This window comes from Moschus berezovskii, chromosome 6 (assembly GCF_049115385.1).
Source record: "Moschus berezovskii isolate FMDL1 chromosome 6, NW_MosBer_1.0, whole genome shotgun sequence".
NCBI classification, from domain to species: Eukaryota; Metazoa; Chordata; class Mammalia; order Artiodactyla; family Moschidae; genus Moschus; species Moschus berezovskii.
This window is the reverse complement of record NC_142465.1, coordinates 90,025,009-90,050,883: the sequence shown is the minus strand read 5'-3', so window position 1 is coordinate 90,050,883 and position 25,875 is coordinate 90,025,009. Positions and strand designations below refer to the sequence as shown.

Genomic DNA, 25,875 nt, shown 5'->3' with positions numbered 1-25,875 from the left:
GAAACAAAAATTACTGAGCTTGGAAAATACATCTTTCCAATTGCAAACATATTTAGGACAGGGCAAGCTGTTTGAAATTATACCAACAGTTTGTAAATGTCATGCCCAATGTGCCAGCCAGCATGTGGCAGTTGGGTCTTGTCTACTTCAGGGTTTTGTAGAATTATTTATAGCACATTTTCTCTACTTCCAAAGCCTTTTCCAAAGAAACTGTACTCTCCTAGATATGTGTATTTCTAAACATTTGTCCTATTAACACTGTTTGACCACAGTATGTTCAAAGCCTTTTCTTGTCCCCTGGAGACCATTTCAACACATGGGTCAAAAGTCCCATCCAAGAATCTTTGCCAGATTAACCAACTCATTCAATATTCATCTTGAATATGCGAAGTCATTTCCAATACCGAATGGTTTAACAGAGTTGCCTGTGAATCAGAAAGGCTACTGAAAATAACTTTACATTTACTTGAGTGTTTAGATTTTAAAGGCTGGCAAAAAGGAAGTACACGGAGGATAAACCAGGTGAATTGATAGGAGACACCTGGCATAAAGCTTGAGTCTAGTACTAGAATACTTCTTCACTAGAACAACTTGCTAAACTGGTTTCTGCCGGCCCTTCCCTATAAACAGTACTTATTTGATAGTCTTGCCAAGATAGTCCTTCTAGAAGAGTTCTTTTCACTCAGGTTATGATTTAAAGATAAGATAATGTTGGTTGGAACTATAGGATATTATTTCAACACTAAGCTGGACTTATTCTGATTCCTTTTATTTTATAAAAGGGGTTCATGCCTAAGGTACCCACCCACTTGTGTGCCAAGTCCAGGATGCTCTGCCTCGTCACTCCTGGAAGAATGATGCCATCTAGCGGAGGAGTTGCCAGTTCTTCTTCTATCAATTAGAAATTGGAATAGTTTCAAACTTTATTAGATGCTTTTTTAAACAACAAACACTTCTTGTTATTTTTAATAAACACGAAAAGGGGGCCACTGTTCTGTACTGTCAAAATTTACAAATCAACTCACATTTCAGGTAGATCCTTATGTTTTCTTTTTTTTTTTTTTTGCTTTTGGTGAACTTTACCTTTTTTTTTTTTAATTTTTTTTTTTATTTGACAATATTATATTGGTTGGTTTTGCCATACATTGACATGAATTCGCCCCAGGTGTACATGAGTTCCCCCTCCTGAACCCCCCTCTCACCTCCCTCCTCCCTTTATCCTCCCTCTGGGTCATCCCCACACACCAGCCCCGAGTATCCTGTAACATGCATTGACCCTGAACTGCTGATTCGTTTCACATATGACAACATACATGTTTCAATGTCATTCTCTCAAATCATCCCACCCTCACCCTCTCCCACAAAGTCCCAAAGACTGTTCTTATGTTTTCTTTATTTAAAAAAAGCAGATAAAAGAAAATGAAAGAAAATCAGTCATCCTTCTGCTGTTTAGTCACTAAGCTGTGTCCGACGCTGCAACACCATGGATTATAGCCCGCTAGGCTCCTCGAGGTCCACGGGATTTTTCAGGCAAGAATACTGGAGTGGGTTGCCATTTCCTTCTCCAGGGGATCTTCCTGCCCAGGGGTTGAACCTGCATCTCCTACACTGGCAAGTGGATTCTTTATCACTAAGCCACCAGGGAAGGCCAATCAGTCATCCTACCACCTTCAATTTACCCTTAACCAGTGAAAAATGAGATGGCTTCCCACTAACAAACAATACGAGTTATGAAATACTCCAAAGAGCAACATTCCAAAAGTCAAAAAACATTCCAGCAGAAGAGGAACAATCCAAAGGTCAAAAAACGTAGCAAAGTCAAAAAGATTAAAGCTGTTTGGGATTAGGAAAATGTAGGTAGATTCTTATCCAGAAATACTGGGCATTACCAGACCTTCTAAGAGTACTGTTAGAAGTATCTAAGAGTAGATGCTGAACCTTAGAACAGATGTGCTGCTTGTCATGTGTCTGCAGAGGACTTCACAAGGGATGCTAGAAAGGACCACTGGGTAGCAAAAGTTGGGTAGAAATCAGTCTTTGAGCTCCAGAGCCACTTGATGCAGCCTAAAAGGACTTTGAGATCACCTAGTGCAGTCTTGTTTTACAGAAGGAGAAACTGAGGCTGCAGAACCATGTGACTTCCCAAGGTTTGTGACACTGGGGAACACTGTCAGCGCTCAAGTCTCTCAACACTGTGGCCACCACCCTTTCCTTTTGTAGGCTGTGCTCTGGACTCATCCACTCCACTGTGGCCACATGAGACATCCCCAACAACAACACAGCTCTCTGGAATGCCAAGACTCTATGTTTACTCTTGTGTCCCCAAAACTCAACAACATGCCTGGCCCACAGTGGTATGTAATACATGTTTTTGAGTTTTAAAAAAAAAAATCCTCTTTGTTAGGGTATAATAGTATGATTTCTTTGTATTTTGAGTCAAAAAATCATCTGCTGAACACCACTGTTTCAAAAGAAGAAAACTTGTTCTTGGCAATGTTTTGGGGGCTACTTTGATCTCAAAATAAACACGTGTTTTGCAATAGCAAGCAAGCCGGATATATGAATGTACAGATCTATATGAGTATGCACACACCCCCCACACACATATAAACAAACAATTCTAGTGCCCCCAAACTGGACCACCCCTAAAGCTTTCTGGGCTCTAAAAGACCATGTGCTATGTCACTTCAGTAGTGTCCAGCTCTTGTGACCTCATGGACTGTAGCCCATCAGGCTCCTTTGTCCATGGGATTCTCCAGGCAAAAATACTGGAATGGGTTGCCATGCCCTCCTCCTAAGATTTCATAAAGTTCAATGAAAACAGTGGCCCTGCGTGTGCAAATGCAGTTTTGTGAAACATATGTAACACCCAAATCTATAACCACTAGCCTGAGGTCAAGGAACAAAACATCTGCTTCTCTGGTTGCCAGACAGAGATGATGACATGACAACATTTGGGTGAGAAATATTCATTTTCCTCTGCAACCACAAACAAGCTTACAAGAGCCAGAATGAGCTCCAGATTGCTCAACAGGAGGAAAACAGAGCCTACGAACACAGCTTGTTTTTGACAGAGAAATCATTTGGGGGAGATGAAGAGTTTAGAAGCAATAACAGCAGGATTCATCTGACTTCCCAAATTCAAGCACTAATGGGAACCAGGAATGTGGGTTTGTGTTAATAATCCAAACACCAACGGCACAATCATTCATTCATTCAACAATATAACTGCACATCTATCAGTATCAGTGTCAGCAGCAGTGCCGCTGGCCATTCTAAGTATGAGGGATACAGCAGGGGACAAAATGATGTAACTCCCTGCTCACTTTCTAATGGGCAGAGGCAAACAATTATATTAAACAGCCTGTTAGGCAATGGAAGGGAAAAGAAAGAAGGTGATGGGCAGTGTTGGGGAGAGAGTTTAAGATTTGTATTAAGGTATCCAAGAAAAGCCTTACTGAGAATGGGCTGTGTGGCAAAGACTTGAAGGAGGTGAGTCAGCAGCCACCCAGCAAGAGTACTCTGAGCAGAGTTTGCACCCCAAACTCACTGTGAAACTCAACCACGACAATCCCTTCTTACTTTCACAGTAGTTCCAGTGTCTGGTATTAGATAATACTGCTTTTTCAACAGTGAACAGTAAGTGTGTTGTCATATGACTCATCAGTGAAATGAAACAGAATTGGGGGCCATGTGATCTTACAATCAGGGCTGCAGTTATGGAATCAAAACCCACATGAATAGACACTCAAAAAGGACCTACTGTATAGTACAGGGACCTCTACTCAGTGTTGTGATAACCTATAAGGGAAAAGAATTTTTAAAAGAATATAAACATACACACACACACACAATGAATTGCTTTGATATACACCTGAAACTAACACAACTCTGTAAATCAACTATACTTCAGTTTAAAAACAAAAACAAAAAAACCCATGAGTTCCAAGCCAAGTGCCACAAAACCGGGCACAGCGCTGTGGCAGCTACCTTGGACCAAAGGCATGGTGAGAGTGGGTGCTCATGGAAAGAACTCTGCTTGTCACTCTTATTGGAAAGCTTTTGGGGGGAAAAACTCAACCTTTTGCTGATTTGCAACGCATTATTGTCTTTTCCTAAAGCCACACAGTATAAATCAAAGTCACTAGAGTTGCTGCAATGTCTGTTTTCTTTTTAAGCCCAAAGATTGTTCCTGACATTTCCCTCACTTCTCTCAGAGTACTGTTCAAACATTTGTTCCATTTCCTTTCTCCTTACTTTAAATTTTATCTGATCTGTCAGTGAACACCCTCAAATTGAAGGAGCATCTTCACATTAAAACTATTCTTATCTCAGGCAACCATAACCTGAATAGGAACTCTCAAGGTCTTGTATATTTTATAAGAGCCAGAAGACAAATTCATTCAATTCTCTTCTGACCTTTAAAAGCCATGGAAATTGTTCATGATTATTGTTTGCATAAGGGGTTATTTTTCACCAGGACAGTTTCCGGCGTTTCTGGTTAAATCATGTAGCTGTGATTCACACTGTGTTTAAATCCTGACATCTCCCATCCATAAATAAGGATGGTGCCACTTCTGTATGATGTCACTGGTTTTGTTTGGGGTTGCGTGGGTTTTCTTGGCGATGGGGATGGCAGTAGGTGGATGGAAAGAATGAGCTGAATCAATTTATTATCTCCTATGTACAGAGTTCAACAGTGGCTGTCAACTTTCAGGCACAGCTTTTGATATATGTCATATGCAATAACACCAATTTAGAAATCACAAATATTCCAGTACAAATTTTGTTTTTCAAGAGTGTCAACTACAAACAGCCAGGTACGGAAGGACAAACATAATCTATATCTGGCTTTTCATATGTCAAGGGTTACCAAGGATCAATCCCAGAACATGGTGTACTCACCACACCTTCTGTTTATTCTCGCTGTGACTGGAATATAAGACTCATCTTGTAATTCTCTGAAAGCAATGCTCAAATTAGCTCTGAAGTCAGTCACATCTGAATCACCATTTCCCTCTATTTGTAGCCAAATAACAAAAGAGCAATCAGTCAGTTCAGTAGCTCAGTCGTGTCCGACTCTCCGTGACCCCATGAATCACAGCACACCAGGCCTCCCTGTCCATCACCAACTCCCGGAGTTCACTCAAACTCAAGTCCACAGAGTCGGTGATGCCATCCAGCCATCTCATTCTCTGTCGTCCCCTTCTCCTCCCGCCCCCAACCTTTCCCAGCATCAGGGTCTTTTCCAGTGAGTCAACTCGTCGCATGAGGTGGCCAAAGTATTGCAGTTTCAGCTTTAGCATCAGTCCTTCCAATGAACATCCAGGATTGATCTCCTTTAGAATGGACTGGTTGGATCTCCTTGCAGTCCAAGGGACTCTCAAGAGTCTTCTCCAGCACCACAGTTCAAAAGCATCAATTCTTCGGCGATCAGCTTTCTTCACAGTCCAACTCTCACATCCATACATGACCACGGGAAAAACCATAGCCTTGACTAGACGGACCTTGGTTGGCAAAGTAATGTCTCTGCCTTTCAATATACTATCAAGGTTGGTCATAACTTTCCTTCTAAGGAGTAAGTGTCTTTTAATTTCATGGCTGCAATCAGCATCTGCAGTGATTTTGGAGCCCCAAAAAATAAAGTCTGAAAGTCTGACACTGTTTCCACTGTTTTTCCATCTATTTCCCATGAAGTGATGGGACCAGGTGCCATGATCTTTGTTTTCTGAATGTTGAGCTTCAAGCCAACCTTTTCACTCTCCTCTTTCATTTTCATCAAGAGGCTTTTGAGTTCCTCTTCACTTTCTGCCATAAGGGTGGGGTCATCTGCATATCTGAGGTTATTGATATTTCTCCCAGCAATCTTGATTCCAGCTTGTGCTTCTTCCAGCCCAGCGTTCCTCATGATGTACTCTGCATAGAAGTTAAATAAGCAAGGTGACAATATACAGCCTTAACGTACTCCTTTTCCTATTTGGAACCAGTCTGTTGTTCCATGTCCAGTTCTGACTGTTGCTTCCTGACCTGCATACAGGTTTCTCAAGAGGCAGGTCAGGTGGTCTGGTATTCCCATCTCTTTCAGAATTTTCCACAGTTTATTTTGATCCACACAGTCAAAGGCTTTGGCAATAGAGGCTACTACATCTACTTTAAAATTAAAATTTCATTTAAAATCTGAATTAAAACCAATCCCAAGATTTCAGTAGTATAAGGTTGGTCAAAAAATTGTTCAAACTCAGCTCATTCTTTGGAAGCTTATCATTTTACCTTTGGGCTTTCACTGGTGGCTCTGACTGTAAAGAATCCGCCTGCAATGCACGAGACTCGGGTTCAATCTCTGGCTTAGGAAGATCCCCTGGAGAAAGGAATGGCTACCCACTCCAGTATTCTTGCCTGGAGAATCCCATAGACAGAGGAGCCACATTTGGAAACTTACCATTTTACATTTCTAGTTTGTGGTTTCTGCCAACTAATTTAAAAAAAAAAGAACTGCAAAGAAGAAAAGTGAGTATTCAGGATATTAAAGGTAATAAAGAAGTACTGATTTTTGTAGTAGACATATATTAATGGCCTTAAATGAACCACAATCTAAATACAATCCCCAAATAAGACCAATTTGTCCTAAAAACGGTATCCTTTATTCAAATAGAGCTCCAGTGTAAATCTGGAAGGCTTCTAATGTATTATCAAAATATGTAGAAAGGGCAATCATTGCTAAATGGATTATAACAGGAGAGTGCACTAAATTTCATACCAGTAGAAACAGTTGACTATGTTTATCACTGCAGTGTCTTATACATAGTATATGGCAAATGACCACAGGCTTCCCCAGTGGCTCAGACGTAAAGAATCCACCTGCTGTGGAGGAGAGTTGGGTTCAATCCCTGGGTGGGAAGAGTCCCTGGAGGAGAACATGGTAACCCACTCCAGTATTCTTGCCTGGGAAATGCCATGGGCAGAGAAGCCTAGAGGGCTACGATCCATGAGGTCACAGAGTCAGACTCGGCTGAAGCAACTGAGCATTCATGCATGCATGGTAAATGGCCACTGAAATAATCAGAGAGGAAAAATGACAAGATAATAAAAAGTATGAGGCAGCACATTTTCAAATAGTGGAGATTTAAATCCTTAAGTTGACAGCTACAAAGTAAGTACATCTAAAGCCAAAAAACAAAGCCAAAAATCTTTGTAAATACTGTAAACTTAAACTCATGTATACTTGGACAGCAAAAGCACAGAAAATCTTAAGACCTTGGAAGTGTGCTACTTGTTCTCTTGTTCTAAGGTTTTAGTTCTTTTCTCTCCAATCCCACTGAAAATGAAAAATAGCAGAGAGCAGAAATCTGAGTGGATTACCTCCATCTTCATTTATCCAATAAAGAAAAAGATTCATAGTTCCAACTTCAGTTATTTGATTATCTTCTCCATAGAGCCACAGAACCTGCTGGCACGCATTTTCCACTGCTTCACATTGGGCAAAAAGAGATGAGCCATAATTCCTTTTAAGAAAGAAGAAACACATGATTATGAATAAACTTCAGCCCCTACCTCCCAGCAAGTCTTCAGTTCAGGCATGGATGTAGTCAATGTACTAGGTTCTTAATTATACCTCCTCTCCAGTTAACTGCATAATATTAGAGGAAACACATTAGAGAATCTACATGGTCTAGCTGCATTTATTTGAGAGAGAGAGAGCAAAGAAAAATTGTGCAATTCTAACTTGAAAAGAGAGAACACAGGTGAAGAGCCAAGTTAACAACACTTAAAAGTTATTGGGTATTTTTTTCACATGCCAATCAATTTTACATGAATGACTTCATTTTGGAGGCGTGCTACTTTTTTCCTTTGTTCTAAGGTTCTCGTTCTTTTCACTGGAAAAGACCATGATGCTAGGAAAGATTGAAGGCAAAAGAAGAGGGCAGCAGAGGATGAGCTGGTTAGATAGCATCACTGACTCAATGGATATGAATCTGAGCAAATTCTCGGAGATACTGAAGGACACAGAAGTCTAGTGTGTTGCAATCTATGGGGGTCGCAAAGAGTCAGACATGACTTAGTCACTGAACAAGAATATTTCATTTAAACCCCACAAAGCACTGTGAGTTTGCTACGATGATTAGTCCCGTGGTTCAGATGAGAAACTGAGGCTTAGAGAAGTAACTTACATCAAGTTATATCTATTAATTAGCAGAGCACCAACTCCGTGCTCTAACTGGTACCTTTCGATATAATCAAGAAATACCTATTGTTCAATGTCTAAATTCCCTAAAAGTGAGACAAGAGGCTAAAAATCCTGATTTTAACCAAAAAATATTCCAAAAGCCTGTTTTTCTCAATACTATTTACCTTGGATTATTCAAAGGAACATGGAGTATCTTCCTGGAATGACAATGTAGTTTATAATAGTAATTTATTTATTCATTCATTCTTTTGTCACCCGACTCTTAGAAGTTTAAGTAAACTTGGTAGGGGAGCACTTTCCTCTGTGAGTCAGAGTGTAAGATATAACTGATATTTAACACACACACACACACACATGGCTCGTGGAGAATAAATTCAAACTAAAGAGACAAGAAATTTACATATATTGGAACTGACTCTTTTTAAAGAAGATATATTTTGACAAATGGTCTATCATTTGGAAGGAGAAATGACTTCTAAATTAAACAGAAATATTAATGCTTTTTATACCTTAAAATTTTATTTGGCATAAGTAGGTTCATTCATAATGATGCCTAGCTCTCACTATCCTCATTAATGAATTCTCCAATTATATGTTGCCTTAGGAGAAAAGGAAGTAATATTTTAAATTTACCTTTTATTAAACTTAAATGGGAAAAGTATGCAGTAGAATACAAAATATGAATTAATGCTTTAGATAAAACATGAGAGTCCTCAAATATATATGATGCTTGTTCGCCTTCCTATGCTCCGGGCTGTATAATTCACTTTCCTTGACTTTTAGGAGATATCAGCAAACAAGTTTGAGCAGCACACCTCTATGACAGTCAGGACTAGGAAAAAAACCCTAGACCATCCTTGGACTATGAAGCCCCAAGAAGTAAACAGAAACAATCAAACATACTTCCAAAAAATTAATGTTATTATTACCTTCCACAAAATACCCACCGGGGCCTTTTAAATGATCTCTTTTATATCTGGGCAAGATTAAATTTTTAGTATTTCCTAAGTCAAAGTGTAACTTAAACACAGAAGCCACATATCACAGTGGCTACATGCCATTCTCATCTGTACAGCTTCTCTTCTCTTCCCACTGTACTCTCCTGGGCCCTTCCTATGCAGCCAGGTCATTTTGCTTGAGGTGACAATCCTAGTATCCTGCCCCTAACACAAACGAAGAAAAGGGTGGGCAAGTAACTAAGCTGCTCATAAGTTCTTCTATGAGTTTACTCACTCATTCATTTCAATGTACAAAACCCTTTGAAAGGTGTATTTTCTCCCTTTGAGAATGGTGGCAGCTTGTCTGCTATGATGCTGGGTCTCTTGTATCCATGATCACCAGCCTTCAAAGGAGAAGACATCTGAATTAGGAGAGCCTTAATAAAAAGACTCTTACTCCTTGGAAGGAAAGTTATGACCAACCTAGACAGCATATTAAAAAGCAGAGACATTACTTTGCCAACAAAGGTCCGTCTAGTCAAGGCTATGGTTTTTCCAGTGGTCATGTATGGATGTGAGAGTTGGACAGTGAAGAAAGCTGATCGCCGAAGAATTGATGTTTTTGAACTGTGGTGCTGGAGAAGACTCTTGAGAGTCCCTTGGACTGCAAGGAAATCCAACCAGTCCATTCTAGAGGAGATCAGTCCTGGGTATTCACTGGCAGGACTGATGCTGAAGCTGAAACTCCAATACTTTGGCCACCTCATGTGAAGAGTTGACTCACTGGAAAAGACTCTGATGCTGGGAGGGATTGGGGGCAGCAGGAGAAGGGGACAACAGAGAATGAGATGGCTGGATGGCATCACCGACTCGATGGACATGAGTTTGAGTGAACTCTGGGATTTGGGATGGACAGGGAGGCCTGGCGTGCTGCGATTCATGGGGTTGCAAAGAGTCAGACACGACTGAGCAACTGAACTGAACTGAACTGAACTAGGCTAACACATAGCCAGAAGCTTTGACAAGAGATGAAGGAAGAATGGAAAGAGAGGGAAAAGGAGGGAAGAAAGAGACTGGGGAGGATGTAGGACATATGCAAGGGCAAAGCAACCTGGTGACAATGATTCGAGCTCTTACTGCTCCACAGCTACCATTCTACTAACAGGAGCCAGTCAATCCCTTCTCTATTCAAGATGGACTGAACTAGTTTTCTGACCTGTAACTCAAAGACTAGTGACTAATAACTGAAGCATTCTAAAAAGCGATGGGAAATAGACATACAATCTGGGGAATGATGAGATTTACTTACACCAAGGTGTTCAGATTCCTTTAAAAGACCCTCAACATGTATACTTCAAAACACAGGCAATGAAATGTAAATTACTAGTCAGTGTGGAGATGACACAGTTCTAATATTAAGGAGGCTTTTTTTTTTTTTATTTTATTGGAGGCAAATTACCTTACATTAATATATTGGTTGGTTTTGCCATACATTGACACGAATCCGCCCCGGGTGTACATGTGTTCCCTTTCTTGAACCCCCCCTCCCAACTCCCTCTTCCCCATATCCTCCCTCCAGGTCATCCCCGTGCACCAGCCCCAAGCATCCTGTGTCATGCGTCGAACCTGGACTGGTGATTCATTTCACATATGATAATATACATGCTACAATGCCATTCTCCCCAGTCATCCTACCTTCACCCTCTCCCACAGAGTCCCAAAGACTGTTCTATATACCTATGTCTCTTTTGCAGTCTCGTATACAGGGTTAAGGTTACCATCTTTCTAAATTCCATATATATGCGTTAGTATACTGTATGGATGTTTTTCTTTCTGGCTTACTTCATTCATTTTTAATGATCATAAAATGTCAAACCACCCATATTCAGAACTAATGGCAAATATGGAGTAACTGGGTTCAATTATGAATACTTTTTAAGGAGTATAGACCAGCCTGCAGGGAGAGTTTGGTAGACAGAGCAAGGGTTTGGAGCCAATAGGCCCAGATGCAGCTCTTGAACATCTACTTTTTGTTATTTAGTTGCTAAGTTATATGCGACTCTTTTGTGACACCATGAACTATAGCCCACCCACCTCCTCTGTCCATGGGATTTCCCAGGCAAGAATACTGGAGTAGGTTGCCATCTCCTCCAGGGCATCTTCCTGACCCAGGGATTGAACCTGCGTCTCCCTCACTGACAAGTGGATTCTTTACCACTGAGCCGAGGGAAGTCCATTTACAGGTGTGTTTTTCCCTGAATACAAATGTGTATCAAAATTCTCTCTCAGATGTAAACTGTATTATTAATGTCCACTGGATTATTGATACTTCGGTTATATACGTGGGTTTCCTTCCACATGCTGCCAATATTAAGAAGGAAAACATATGTCCTTGGAGAAAAGAGGAAAATGAAAAAGTGGGAAAACTGTCTACATATAATTTTAATGTAGAATCTGGGAGACTAGGAATATTAAATGCATCCCTCCAAAAGAGTAAATCCTATTGTGTGCAATCTAACTGATTGCTGCTAGGAGAGAGTTCAGGAAATAAAACCAGAAAAAAAGAGAGCCTCATAATACAAACTATTGTCTGTTGAGAGAGTACCACCTACCAGGCAGGGTACTAGGTTCTGAACCCCATTATTTCAACTAATTGTCTTAACACAACCCTAGATGTTATTATACTTTTGAGGACTTGTAGGGAGAAAGGACTTAAATGCATAAGATCATGCAGATATGTGCACCATTCGTGGGTATCTCTGATTCCCAAGTCCACGCTGGAAACTGCTAGGTTCTAACTCCATACTTGTTGAGGGCTCCCTAAGTGCCAGCCAGGATCCTAGGCACTTCACATTATCCTCCTTCATCTTCACAGGTAAAGTGGGCATTATTACCCTCACTTTATCAATGAGGAAACTAAGGCTTAGAATTTAAGCCTTAAGTTTAAAAGGTTTAAGATTAAAAAATTTAATCTTAGAATTTCAAAAATACATATATTCTCTCTCTTCCTCAGATTCACTTAGACAGAAAGCAGAAAACTCTTGAGCTTGTGAAAATCAATAGATATTTAATAACTACCAATTGACTACAGAGGTACTAAAAAAAAGATTAGAAGGTAACTACTGAATAAGTTGGAGGAGGGCATGGCAACCCACTTCAGCATTCTTGCCTGGAGAATCCCCATGGACAGAGGAGCCTGGAGGGCTACAGTCCATGGGGTTGCAAAGAGTCAGACACGACTGAGCAACTAAGCACAGCACAGCACTGAATAAGATAGGCCTAGAAAAGAACAATAATACATAAATCTAAAGTTGCCGCCAAACGTCTTTGTTAACTGAATGGCAGTAGATGCAAAATCATTTGTTTCCCTATGCTCCTCCAGGTTGGGAGTACAGGAGCAGAGAGCTTTGAAACTCTTGGAAACAACAGGCAGCTTTGTGACAAATCCACTCTCTGCTTCATGCCTGCCCTCTTGCCAATTTTGCTTCTATGTATGAGGCCCAATACTCTCTTCTCTAAGAAATTTCAAGTCAATGTCCACTGATTCTTGTCCACGTGAGCTTAATGAGTCAAACTAGTAATTCATTTTATAGTTGGCTTTATTTCTTAGAGAAGTTTCAGATTAAAGAAAACCTGAGCAAAAAAACAGAGCTTCTATAACTCTTATTCCTCAATTTCTGTTTCCCTTCTTATTAACATCTCACATTAGTGGGGTACACTTGTTATAACTGATTAGACAATATTGAAATACTAGTCGTTCATAGTTAACACCGGAGTTCAGTCTTTGTGTTGTACAGAAAGTATTGATTTTTAATTGCTCTTTAATGATCATATATTCTATGAGACTGCCTCAATATCCTCTTTGTAACAAATAACCATCTGCCCAGACACCAAACTAAAGGATTCCCTGCAATTTCTGTATCCCGTGTTATCTTTTCCCTAGGCAGGTAGGGGGAGCTAGAGAGTAAGATTTAAAGAAGAAAAACTGACATCTCTTCAATCAAGACTGTTGCTTTACTGCAATGTGCACTCTGAGAGAAGTTTTAACAGAGTAATACAGATATGCTCTGTGAATAAGTCTGAAAAAGTAAAAAAGCCATCGAGAGAACAAACAAAAAAGTTTTTGACCTGGCTAGCCCAGGACTTAGGAAGGAGATCTAACTCGGAATAAAGTGACTTAGTTTATTTAATGAACTCCTTCAGAATTTCCTTTTTCTGGGCTTCCCTCATAGCTCAATCAGTAAAGAATCTGCCTGCGATGCAGGAAACCTGGGTTTGATCCCTGGGTTGGGAAGATCCCCTGGAGGAGGAAATAGTAACCTATTCTAGTATTCTTGCCCTGGAAAATTCCATGAACAGAAGAGCCTGGCATGCTACAGTCGATGGGGTTGCAAGAGTCAGATACAACCCAGCGACTAAGCCACTGCCATTAGGATTTTTCTGACCCAGTGAGGGAATGCAGTTAGTGAGTGAATGCCAATAGGGATGACAGGACATAGCATTTTACCACCATGCCTTTTTGGGGGTAGAAAAGTGAGAAATAGAAAAAGACTATGGAGGGTTCAAAGCCAGCTGTCAAGGTCTCTCTGGCATGTCAGCACCACATCCTTCCTCTCTCCCAGGGCTCTGAGACTCTACTGTTTGCACCAGGGCCCAGAAGACTGCCCCTGAGTCACCTTGCAGGCCAGCTGGTACTTTTCCAAAGGAAGAGCCACGCTGGGTAACCCAGCTATTCTTGTTCACCCGTCGGGGCATTCCCGATTCACGGCCAAGTCCACCCCTGAAATTGTCTAACACTTTCAAATGCTCTTTTATTTCCAGCCAGCTACATATGGCCTATGAGACTGGCCTGACCGAGCCAAAGCAGGGCTGTCCCACAGCCAGTTGGCAGCAGATATGGTTGCAATCTGCGGGAATGAAGACAGCACATCAGTGAAGCAGGCACCTTCCCCAGACAGGGCTCCTTGGAGCCGACTGAGAGCTTGGGCCCCAACACCAGATGCTCTCGAATGCCAACTGTCAGCCTGCGGCCAGGGACCAGCATCCCGGGCAGTTCATCCAAAGAGCTGATTTCATTCCTGGTTTAGTTACTTTAGTTCTTGCTTATGTGTAACAGTCAATGTTTCTCTCTTACAAAGGGCTGCAGAGGTTATCCTTCAAACAGCTAGCACATTCAAACCACTGAAGACTAAACACAAAATAAAAACGAACATTCCAGCGTGAATACTAATATATATATTTGTATTGAAGTGAAATGGTCATAACTAAATGGTCACAAGGGACTTTATCCTTTAGACAGAAACACAGACCAACTTACCCTCCCATCTTACAGTCTCCAGTCCCACCTTTCCAGGCTCTTACATACTTCGGGTTGGCCCACAGGGACACAGGATTAAAGCTTCCACTGGAAAAATAAGGTCCCACTGGGCTCAAGATTACAAAGAGCAGGGCTTTAGTCGGCTTCTTGACTCCCAGAGAAGGCTGTAATATAGTAAAAGTACATACAAGTGTTAATCTAAAATGCAGAAGCCAGTCTCAAAGTCTAGAACAGATCTATAACATCTCCCAGAAGCCATCAAATGACAGCTGTTACTTCTGAAGCTGAGTTACACAAAGCCTGATGGTCTTCTAAGAAGAAAACATCAAGACTTAGTTCCATTTGGCTTTGCTTTCAGAGTTATGATTTTAAAGGAAAGGCAAATTTGTCTATTGTTTTACTGGGAGGTTTTTTTGGTCCATGCTCAGTTGCTCAGTCCTGTCTGACTCTTTGCAACCTCATGTACGGTAGCCCGCCAGGCTCCTCTGTACATGGGATTATCCCAGGCAAGAATACTGGAGAGGGTTGCCATTTCCTCCTCCAGGGGGCCTTCCTGACCCAGGAACCGAACCCACGTCTCCTGGGGCACCTGCATTGGCAGCAGATTCTTTACCACTGAGCCACCTGGGAAGCCAGTACATTGTCAACTAGCCATATATTTTTGACAACTAGCCATATAACACCTTTAAGGATTGCACTGATTGGGAACTGAAAAAGGAAAGAACCTAGACATGATTTCAGTCTTTGGGGGTGAAACCTAGTATTTGCTTCTGTAACTTGCCCTTCTACTTTGTTCAGAACACTCTGGTGCCAGCAGACTTGGGCTGGGGAAAGTGCCATTAGCACATCCGACTGTGACAGATAACAGACACCAAAAGTGTAGCTTCATTAGAAGCAAAGACACCAGACTAAACAAATCCCCGCCACACAGGCCCCTGCCCACCAAAAGACAGAGGACGGAGGACTCAGGAATTCATATTAGGAATGACCAAGAGAGAAAACGGCCTTCCCCACAAACACTGAGAAAATCACAAGCCAACAATGCAATCATAAATTTCTTCAGCACAAAAGTAGTTACTCAGTTGTTTTTTAAAGAGGAAAATTGAGAGACTAAAAAGTTTTGAGGGCTACATATTCTAAAGGCATTAAAGGTTTCTGGGCTATCCTGTACAGTTTAAGGCCATGCAGGTAAGAAAACAAATTAAGACTATTATATTAAGTCTTGGGCAATAAAATACATACATTGAGTCTTCAAAAAAGAAGCCTCGTCTGCCTGGATGGAGTAGCAATCTGGTGTGAAAATAATGAGGAGACTCAAATTCAGCTAATTCGTGACTTTTGTAATATTTAATGAAACTGGCTAAAAGTGGACCTGGGGATATATTTTTTTTTTCTGAATTTCAATTAAATCTCCTCTTCTGCTGCCTATTAGCTCAAGGGGCCTCACCCACTACTTATGCCCAGATGAAGAATCAGGCAGGTAAAAGATGTGTGAGCATGATACAATGTGTTTGTACATGCGCACTCGGATGCCATCAGAGAGGCTTAAGAAATGGGAAGCTGAGTCCATTCACACAGCATGGGAACCTGAGGGTCACACAGGGCTTGGTTGGCCCCAAAGGAAACAGATAAAGAGTGACAGATATCAAGTTAAAGAAATGAGTCAGTTCACAGACTTAAATAATGAACTTATGGTTGCCATGGGGGAAGGATGGACTGAAAGCATAGTTTGCGTGTTTAGGATTGACAAGAACACGCAACTGTATTCGACAAGGATCTAAAGTATAGCACAAGGAACTCTGCTCAACCTTATGTGGCAGCCTGGATGGGAGCGGAGTTCGGGGGACAATGGACACAGGCATATGTATGGCTGAGTCCCTTTGCTGTCCACCTGAAACTCTCACAACATTGTTAACAGGCTACACTCCAATGCAAAATAAAAACTTCAAATTAAAAAAAAAAAAGATAAAGAAATGAGTCAGTGTTAGGGAAATTAAGTAGTCTTGTTTAGGCTTCAGAGACAAAGCAGGGCAGGCCTGCGACCCTGCTTCTGACCTACCTGGATACAGCCCTGACTTGCTGCTGTGGGAGTCAGCCACACCTGCTGTGAGTGTTAGAAGAGAAACACAATGGACAGAGAGGGAGCAGATCTTGGAATTTGCCCAGTCCCTTGAGGAGGTCTGGCCTTCTACTCCTAGGACTTAGTAACATTCCAAGATATGTGTAACAAAGCAAGTATTAGTTGCTCAGTCCTTTCAGCCTCAGTAGCCCACCAGGTTCCTTTGTCCATGGGATTCTTCAGGCAAGCCTACTGGAGTGGGTTGCCATTTCCCTCTCCAAAAAAGGAAACAGCATTGTAAAAAATTAACATAACACCATTGCTGCAGTTTTGCTGGCAGATTGATGATGATATATCAGTAACTTCAGATATGCAGATGACACCGCCCTTATGGCAGAAAGGGAAGAAGAACTAAAGAGTCTCTTGATAAAGTAAAAGAGAAGAGTGAAAAAGCTGGCTTAAACTCAACATTTAGAAAACTAAGATCATGGTATCCGGTCCCATCACTTCATGGCAAATAGATGGAGAAACAATGGAAATGGTGACAGACATTATTTTCTTGGGCTCCAAAATCACTGCAGATGGTGACTACAGCCATGAAATTAAAAGACGCTTACTCCTTGGATAGAAAGTTATGACCAACCTAGAAAGCATATTAAAAAGCAGAGCCATTACTTTGCCGACAAAGGTCCGTCCAGTCAAAGCTACGGCTTTTCCAGTAGTCATGTATGAATGTGAGAGCTGGACCATAAAGAAACCTGAGCACTGAAGAATTGATGTTTTTGACCTGTGGTGTTGGAGAAGATTCTTGAGAGTCCTTTGGACTGCAAGGAGATCCAACCAGTCAATCCTAAAGGAAATCAATCCTGAATATTCATTGGAAGGACTGTGCTGAAGCTGAAGTTCCAATACTTTGGCCACCTGATGCAAAGAACTGACTCACTGGAAAAGACCCTGATGCTGGGAAAGACTGGAGGCAGGAGGAGGGGATGACAGAGGATGAGACGGTTGGATGGCGTCACTGACTCGATAGACATGAGTTTGAGCAAGCTCTGGGAATTGGCGATAGACAGGGAAGCCTGGGGTGCTGCAGTCCATGGTGTCTCAAAAAGTCAGACATGACTGAGTGACTGAACTGAACTGAACTGGTGATGATATATCAGTCTGCATCCTGGGATTATAAGTGGGAGAAATGCAATCTTTGAAGTCTCACCCACAAAGCGGATGCGATGCCTGGGACCTATTCCTAGTTGGAACTCCAGACTGCTGTCACGTGAGACCTCCCAGTGCTGTGTAAGTCCAGATGTTGGCAAATCCAATTTGGTGATGTATGTACTACTGCTTTCCTCTGCTGTTTCTATTTCTTTTTTCTTTTATGTTAGAATATTGAAAGTAGACTAGATAGTTCTCTAAGAAAATTTGTATTGCTTATTTGTATATAACGAGTGTCTTTTTTTGTCAACAAATCCTCTGGACCTGAGAGGAAAATGAAAACTTTCAGCAAAACAGCCAGTACGCAAGAACAGGTTTTGGTTTTTTTGCTCATTTGGGTTTGTTCTTTAGTGGGGGCTGAAGAGGACACCCCTACAAAGAATAAGGAGACTTAAACTCCATTTGCTTTCATTGGTTTCATTATTTGGAAAAACAATTCCCAGAATAACACATGCATCTGCCTTTCTTCCCTTGATAAAAATTGACTATCTTATCTCTGCACTTTTATTTACCTGTTTCTCAACATAATTTAGAAATACAATATGCAAGACACAGTATCAATAATTTACCTAGCTTCTTGATAATATATTAAAAAGCAGAGACATTACTTTGCCAACCAAGGTCCGTCTAGTCAAGGCTATGGTTTTTCCCGTGGTCATGTATGGATGTGAGAGTTGGACTGTGAAGAAAGCTGATGGCCGAAGAATTGATGCTTTTGAACTGTGGTGTTGGAGAACACTCTTGAGAGTCCCTTGTACCGCAAGGAGATCCAACCAGTCCATTCTAAGGGAGATCAATCCTGGGTGTTCATTGGAAGGACTGATGCTGAAGCTGAAACTGCAATACTTTGGCCACCTCATGCGACGAGTTGACTCACTGGAAAAGACTCTGATGATGGGAAAGGTTGGGGGCGGGAGGAGAAGGGGACGACGGAGAATGAGATGGCTGGATGGCATCACTGACTCTGTGGACATGAGTTTGAGTGAGCTCCAGGAGTTGGTGATGGACAGGGAGGCCTGGCGTGCTGTGATTCATGGGGTCGCGGAGAGTCAGACACGACTGAGCGACTGAACTGAACTGAACTGAATGTCCTAAATAAAATACCTTATTTATGGATAAGCTGATAAGCATTTTATTACTGATATCACATGAATGCCTGGACTTTTTTCACTATTGTGTTTTTTGCAACCTACAGTCTACTAAAAAAAAAGTAACAATAACTCATCATCATGGATAAATTTCATGTTATTCATTTCCTTCCCTTGATTTTAATTGACAGGTAAACTTGCATTTAATCCACTAGGTGGCAGTAGAGAGAAAACAGATGGAAAATAGAATCACACACTAAATCTATTTCTAGAGAAGAATATCTTGATAAAAATCTTTAAACAATATCTTTATCCCTGGGTCAGGAAGATCCCCTTGAGGAGGAAATGACAACCCATTCCAGTATTCTTGCCTGGGAAATACCATGGACAGAGGAGACTAGTGGGCTATACAGTCCATAAGGTCGCAAAGAGTCGGATATGACTAAGGGATTAAACCACCACCACCATTCTTAGCAAGCAGGTAGATTATAGACTAGAATTTTTCAATGCTGAGAGAAAATGTGTTTATGTGTACTAACTTTTATTTCTGAAATTTAAGCAAGGTCAACTTATATTTTGCAAGCACTTTAAGTACTGGTGTTAATCATAGCTCAGTTACCTTCATCCTTAAATAATTATTTATGTCAAGTATCTTTCCATGAAAAGAACTATGACTTGGCTGAAAATGATCACACTGTTTCATAAGTGAGAGTAAATAAAATGTAACTTTTGGGATCAGGAAGGGAACTTGGTGATTGGATCTGTTTCTCCCCTCCGAAACTAACATTTGTTCCTCAGTTCTCCCTTCTTTCCTGGAAAGCAATTTAAATTCTGCACTACCCCTACAGTAAAGAGTAGTTTACAACAGCATAATATTAATCAAATGGCAATGAACAACATTCTATGATCACAAGATCAGGATTCTGGTTGAAATTAAATAGAAGCCATATACATAAAGAAAAAATATGGATAGTAACAGCTGGTAAGTTATGTAGACCAGTTTCAATGTCTTATTTTGATTATTTTTTTTAAATTATTCTCTACTTGTTTATTGGATTATTTCAATACATAAAGAACTGAAAGGGGTTTTTAAGAAATCCCTCAGAAAATGAGAAATACAAAATTTTAGATGCAAAGTTTATAATGTCTCAAGGGACCACCCTGACTATGAAGTTGAAATTCTGATATGTTAAAAAATATACTCTTTTAAGTTATACCCCACAAATAACAATTAAATATATATATGAGCATTAAATGTGGGTACATTTTCCACAAAATTACAGGACAATTGAGTGTGATGGAAAATAAAGACACATTTCACAGTGGAAATGACCACTTCTGGTCACTTAGAAAATTACTTTATAGAAAGGCAGGACTTCTAGGGTGATCCATCTGCACTGGGCATTCAGTAAACTGAGAAATATACTACTTAATAGTCCATGTTTTGGCCTGGAAGGCAGAGACGCACCGCTGCCATGTAGAGGCTTGAGAACGATTCCTGCGGGCAAGGCAATTAAGGGACAGAAGAAAAAATATAATTAGAAATAATTGGGGAACATTTTTCAAAAAGAAATTTTTAGGGTGCTCCAAATTATTTTTTTGATCCAAAGAATTCAGTTCAGTTCAGTCACTCAGTCATGTACGACTCTTTGCTACCCCATGAATCACAGCACACCAGGCCTCCCTGTCCATCACCAACTCCTGGAGTTCACTCAAACTCATATCCATCGAGTCGCTGATGCCATCCAGCCATCTCATTCTCTGTCGTCCCCTTCTCCTCCCGCCCCCAATCCTTCCCAGCGTCAGTCTTTTCCAGTGAGTCAACTCGTTGCATGAAGTGGCCAAAGTATTGCAGTTTCAGCTTTAGCATCAGTCCTTCCAATGAACACCCAAGACTGATCTCCTTTAGAATGGACTGGTTGGATCTCCTTGCAGTCCAAGGGACTCTCAAGAGTCTTCTCCAGCACCACAGTTCAAAAGCATCAATTCTTTGGCGATCAACTTTCTTCACAGTCCAACTCTCACATCCATACATGACCACGGGAAAAACCATAGCCTTGACTAGAAGGACCTTGGTTGGCAAAGTAATGTCTCTGCTTTTTAATATACTATCTAGGTTGGTCATAACTTTCCTTCCAAGGAGTAGGCATCTTTTAATTTCATGGCTTCAAATGCGGATCCAAAGAGTAGATGAATTAAAAAAAAAAAATTCTGTCCGTTCTTAAAAAAAATTAGTTAGAGGGAAAAATGACAAAGAATACTGAACTGGGACTTCCCTAGTAGGCAGGTGGTTAAGAATCCACTTTGCAATGAGGGAACACAGACTCAGTCCCTGGTTGGGGAGCTAAGATCCCAGATGCTGTGGGGCAACTAAACCCTCGGACCCCAAATAGACAGTCCATCTGCCGCCATGAAAAGTCCCCATCGGCCTTGACTAAGACCCAATGCAGCCAAGTTGGTTAATTAATTTTTTTCTGTTAAGTTTCTATCTTAAAAAAAAAAAAGAACAATGAACTAAGAGGATGCTGTAAGAAACATAGGACTGACCAGTGACCCATGTAGGGTTTCAGTGTGAGTCACATAGGGAAGGGACACCAAATTCATGGAATGTGTTTACAGGAAAAACTAGTTGGTCTGATTTAAGATTAAAAAAATAATTAGCAACCCTCAATAATTACACGGTACTTTCAGGTTTCCAGGACATTCCATAGCCATTATCTCAGAAAATCCAACAATCCAGGAAGAGTTATAATTCCTATTTCTAAGTTAAAGACACTGAGGCTCAAATGATTCACTCGGAGTTTTCATTCTTAAGCTCTGGACATCCATCTACTCTTAGTCCAGAGCTCTTTTTTTGATATCAGAATTTGAGAGAGGGGGAAAAAAAAAAATCGGTGAAATTCTCCAGATTTCCTAACGTGAAGAGTTCAAACCAGACCTTCCTTCCCATATTCTATGCACCCTCTGTTCAAACCATATGGAATCCTTTCAGATTCTTCCTTGCTTTCCTACTCAAAATATATAGGTAGAAGGCCTAACCCCCTATGTGAATGCCTTTAGAGATAAAGCTTTAAAGGAGGTAAAGTTAAATGAGGTCAAAAGGCTGGCGTCCCAATCCTGTTGGGACTATGGGACTCTGTGTGTGTTCATTCGTGTCTGACTCTTTGCCACCCCATGAACTGTAGCTCTCCAGGCTCCTCTGTCCATGGAATTTTCCAGGCAAGAATATTGGAGTGGGTTGCCATTTTCTCCTCCAGGGGATGTTCTTGACCCGTAGATCATCCCCAAGTCTCTTGTGTCTCCTGCACTGGCAGGTGGATTCTTTACCACTGAGCCACCTGGGTAGTCCTGTTATCCTTATAAGAAGAGACACCAGAGCATATGTGCCCTGCGACCTCCCACTGCAGAGTGACAAAGGGGACACCTACAAGCAAGGAAGTGAGGCATCACCAGAGACCAACCCTGTGCACACTTTGACTATGGACTTCCAGCCTCCAAAACTGAGAAAATGAATTCTGGTGTTTAAGGTACCTAAACTGTGGGCCTTCCGTGGTGGTCCAGTGATTAAGACTCTGCACTTCCACTGCAGGGGGCAAGTGTTTGATAGTTGGTTGGGAAACTAAGATCCCAAGTGCCTCATCTTTGAAATTCTGTTGTGGCACCAGGCTTCCCTGGTGGCTCAGGTAGTAAAGAATCTGCCTACAATGCAGGAGATGTGGGTTCAATCCCTGAGTCGGGAAGATTCCCTGGAGGAGGAAATGGCAACCCACTCCACCAGTATTCTTGCCTGGAGAATTCCATGGACAGAGGAGCCTGGCCGACTACAGTCCAGGGGATTGCAAAGAGTCGGACGACTAACACTTTCACTTTCTGTGGCAACACAAACCGATCAAAACATCCCCTCTCTCCAGGTAACACAAACCCTCCGATCTCTATTTAAACGTCATCTAACTGTCACTTCAGGAAATGAGCCCCAGTTACAAGCCTAGGTGCTTGTGTTACACGGTATTACAGCACCCAGCACGTCCTCAAATGCAGATAAAATACCCATCATGCTTTCTTACAGCTGCTTATTGAATCCTCCACCGCTCAGTCATCCGCGCACTCCATGGAGTGCAGGACCTTCTGTGCCCCCAACACAAAGCATCCTCTGTCGTTCGTCATACCAGGTACTGACTAGACATCAGTTGAACTGCTGGCCATCTTAATAAGACATTTATGGAAAAGGGCTATGAAACCAACCTAGATAACTACTTAGCAAATTTGAATTATTTTATTTTAAACATGCTGATGTTAACCCTTATCTGTTGAGTTGATGCCATAGAGAAAATGTTCCTGTCTCCTGCTTGATTTCCTGTAGTGCTGGCCTTCAGACTAATGGGTAGTTAATATATAGACACTGAAAGAATATCATGGGGAAAACAAAAGCCGAGAATTTTCTTAGACCTGCTGTAAAACAGGTAGGGGACAGGGCTGAGTTTGTTTCTCAGTCCTGTTCAAAGAGAAAGACAATATACATTTAACATTAGACAGAAAGGCTAACCACTCAGCTCTTTTTTTTTTTTTCAATAAAAATGATGTTAAAATTTAAAAAAGAAAACTAAAGCTCAGGTGAGAAAGACTAAAAGAACACCTTACAATCTAATATTATGTAAAGGTAGTGATAATATACTAATAGCTCACCGGGTTAGAATAAGGATTAAATATCTGTTGAAAGTTCCCAGGGTCTGATCTTTTTTATGCATTTAATAAATACCAATTTTTACTATTTTTAAATAAATAATACATGATAGTAGTAATAATGGTAAATAAATTCAACATGTACCAATTTACAGGACATTCAGATGACATTAAAATGATTGTAGATCTGAGCAATGAACTAGTCAACATGTTGGAACTGTGGAGAACGCGTTGGTCCTTGGAAAAAAGACAAGGATTCCTGTACTGATGATGTGGAAAATATAGATTGGTAAATGTGAAACATAAATAGAAATTTCAGCATGAATTATTAAGCAAATGGCTAAGAATATGGGGTGAGGAAGTACCCAGGGAGAGCCAAAACGAATCACTCTTAGGAAAGCCATGCTTCATTTCCCTTCTAAAGTAACTCAGGATCAAGGGTCAGCAAATTTCAACGTGCTGCCAATTTTGTTTTCAAGTTTCACTGGAACACATTCTTTCATTCATGTGTGGCCTATTGCTGTTTTTGCGCTACAAAGGCAGAGGTGAACAGATGCAAGGAACGCAAAGCCAAAAATATTTAACTACCTGACTTCCCAGGTGGCGCTAGTGGTAAAGAACCCACCCACCAATGCAGGAGACATCAAGAGGGTTCAAACCCTGGGTCAGGAAGATCTGGAGGAGAGCAAGGTAACCCACTCCAGTATCCTTGCCTGGAGAAACCCATGAACAGAGGAACCTGGCAGGTCACGGCCCACCGAGTCACAAAGAATTGGACACAACCAAAGACACTAAGCATGTACACACACACCTGGCCTTTAACAGAAAATGTCCGCCAGCCCTTTCTCTGGATGCCAGGAAAATGCCACAGGATGCTATCGTCTCAGAACCAGGGTCCCCTCACTGACCTAGCCTCAGTGCTCAGACCTGGACTGCGGGATTCCATCCAGACCTGGGCTGGGCCAGGCAAGGCACAGGGCTCGGAGCAGAGCAACAGGTAAGACCAACATAGGGAGCTGGCAACTGCAGGAGTCTCAGCCTGTGAGTTGGCTGACGAAGGGGGGAGGATGCTACACTCATGAAAGCGCCCTCTCAGTGGCGCGAATGTCAGCTGAATGTCAAGCCGAGGAGCAAGGCGGGGGTACTTGGACGTCCCTCCATACTGTACATGTCACTGCCTACTGACACTCTGTCACCTTCAGAAGTAGATGCATGATAGAAGCAGAATTTGGGAAATCTTGTGACTATTTGATCAGCTTCCTCTTCCTTCTAGATCATTGACATCAGCTAAGAAACACGCCATAACACCTCCAGTCTCAAAAGAACACCCTCTCTTTACCACCTGCCCCACTGCAAGGACCCACCCATCTCTCTGCTCCACTACAGAGCAGAATTCCTCACAAGATGAACGCACACTCACAATCACAACCTCCCTCCTCTCATCCTCTATTGAGTCCATGACATTCAGGCTTTTAGTCCCACTACCCCACTGAAAGATGTTTAAGATCACCAAGGACTCCACGGTATCAAATCCAAGGACTCCACGGTATCAAATCCAATAATCAGGTCTTGGGTTTCATGGCACTGAAGTGCTATGGTCCTATGGGTGGGGTTTGCCACAGTTCATTGCGTCTCCATGTTCTTCATGTGGCTTCCAGGACACCAAGCCCTCTTTGTTTTCCTTTCTACCTTCCAGGCTGCTACTTCTCAGCCCCCTTAGCTGATTCCTCTTCCTCTCCCTTTCTCTACATGCTGGCCTGCCTCAGATCTCATCCCTTGCCTTCTTTTCATCTCTCTCTACAGCTATTTCCTTGATAACCTCATCCAAGCCCCAGACTGTAAAGGCATTGTATACTAAAGACAAGAATGTAGCACTTAAACTCCCAAATCTCTCCTGAATTCCAGACTGGTGTATCCACCCACCAACTTGATATCACTGGCTGAAATTCCCACGTCCAAGGCTGAACTCTTGATTCTACCCATTGTCACTCCAACAAATAAAATCCTCTCCTTCACTTTCCCTCATCCCAACAAATGGTCACTAACAAGCAGTAATGGCCCCAAAGCAAAACTGGACATCTTTCCTCTTACTCTCATAAAAATCTAAGCAAATTTTGTGAGCTGTAATGAATATCCTTGAATGTCTGTCTTTATGTGCACTAGGGGATATGTCTCGGAGAAGGCAATGGCAAGCCACTCCACTACTATTGCCTAGAAAATCCCATGGATGGAGGAGCCTGGTAGGCTGCAGTCCGTGGGGTCGCTAAGGGTCGCACACGACTGAGCGACTTCACTTTCACTTTTCACTTTCACACATTGGAGAAGGAAATGGCAACCCACTCCAGTGTTCTTGCCTGGAGAATCCCAGGGACGGGGGAGCCTGGTGGGCTTCTGTC

General features: G+C 41.6%; 1 protein-coding gene across 2 annotated transcripts in view; it reads right to left on the bottom strand.

Annotated features, from left to right (window-relative positions):
* The window catches only part of BCAT1 (branched chain amino acid transaminase 1), a 137,648-nt gene that overhangs the window by 23,814 nt on the left and 87,959 nt on the right, over positions 1 to 25,875 (bottom strand). For both annotated transcript variants that reach the window (XM_055396116.2, XM_088837276.1), the window contains 3 exons: positions 14,441 to 14,604; positions 7,360 to 7,502; positions 806 to 891 (listed from right to left, as the gene is read on the bottom strand). In XM_055396116.2, coding sequence (XP_055252091.2) covers positions 806 to 891; positions 7,360 to 7,502; positions 14,441 to 14,604 — 393 coding nt within the window. The remainder of the gene's footprint in view (positions 1 to 805; positions 892 to 7,359; positions 7,503 to 14,440; positions 14,605 to 25,875) is intronic.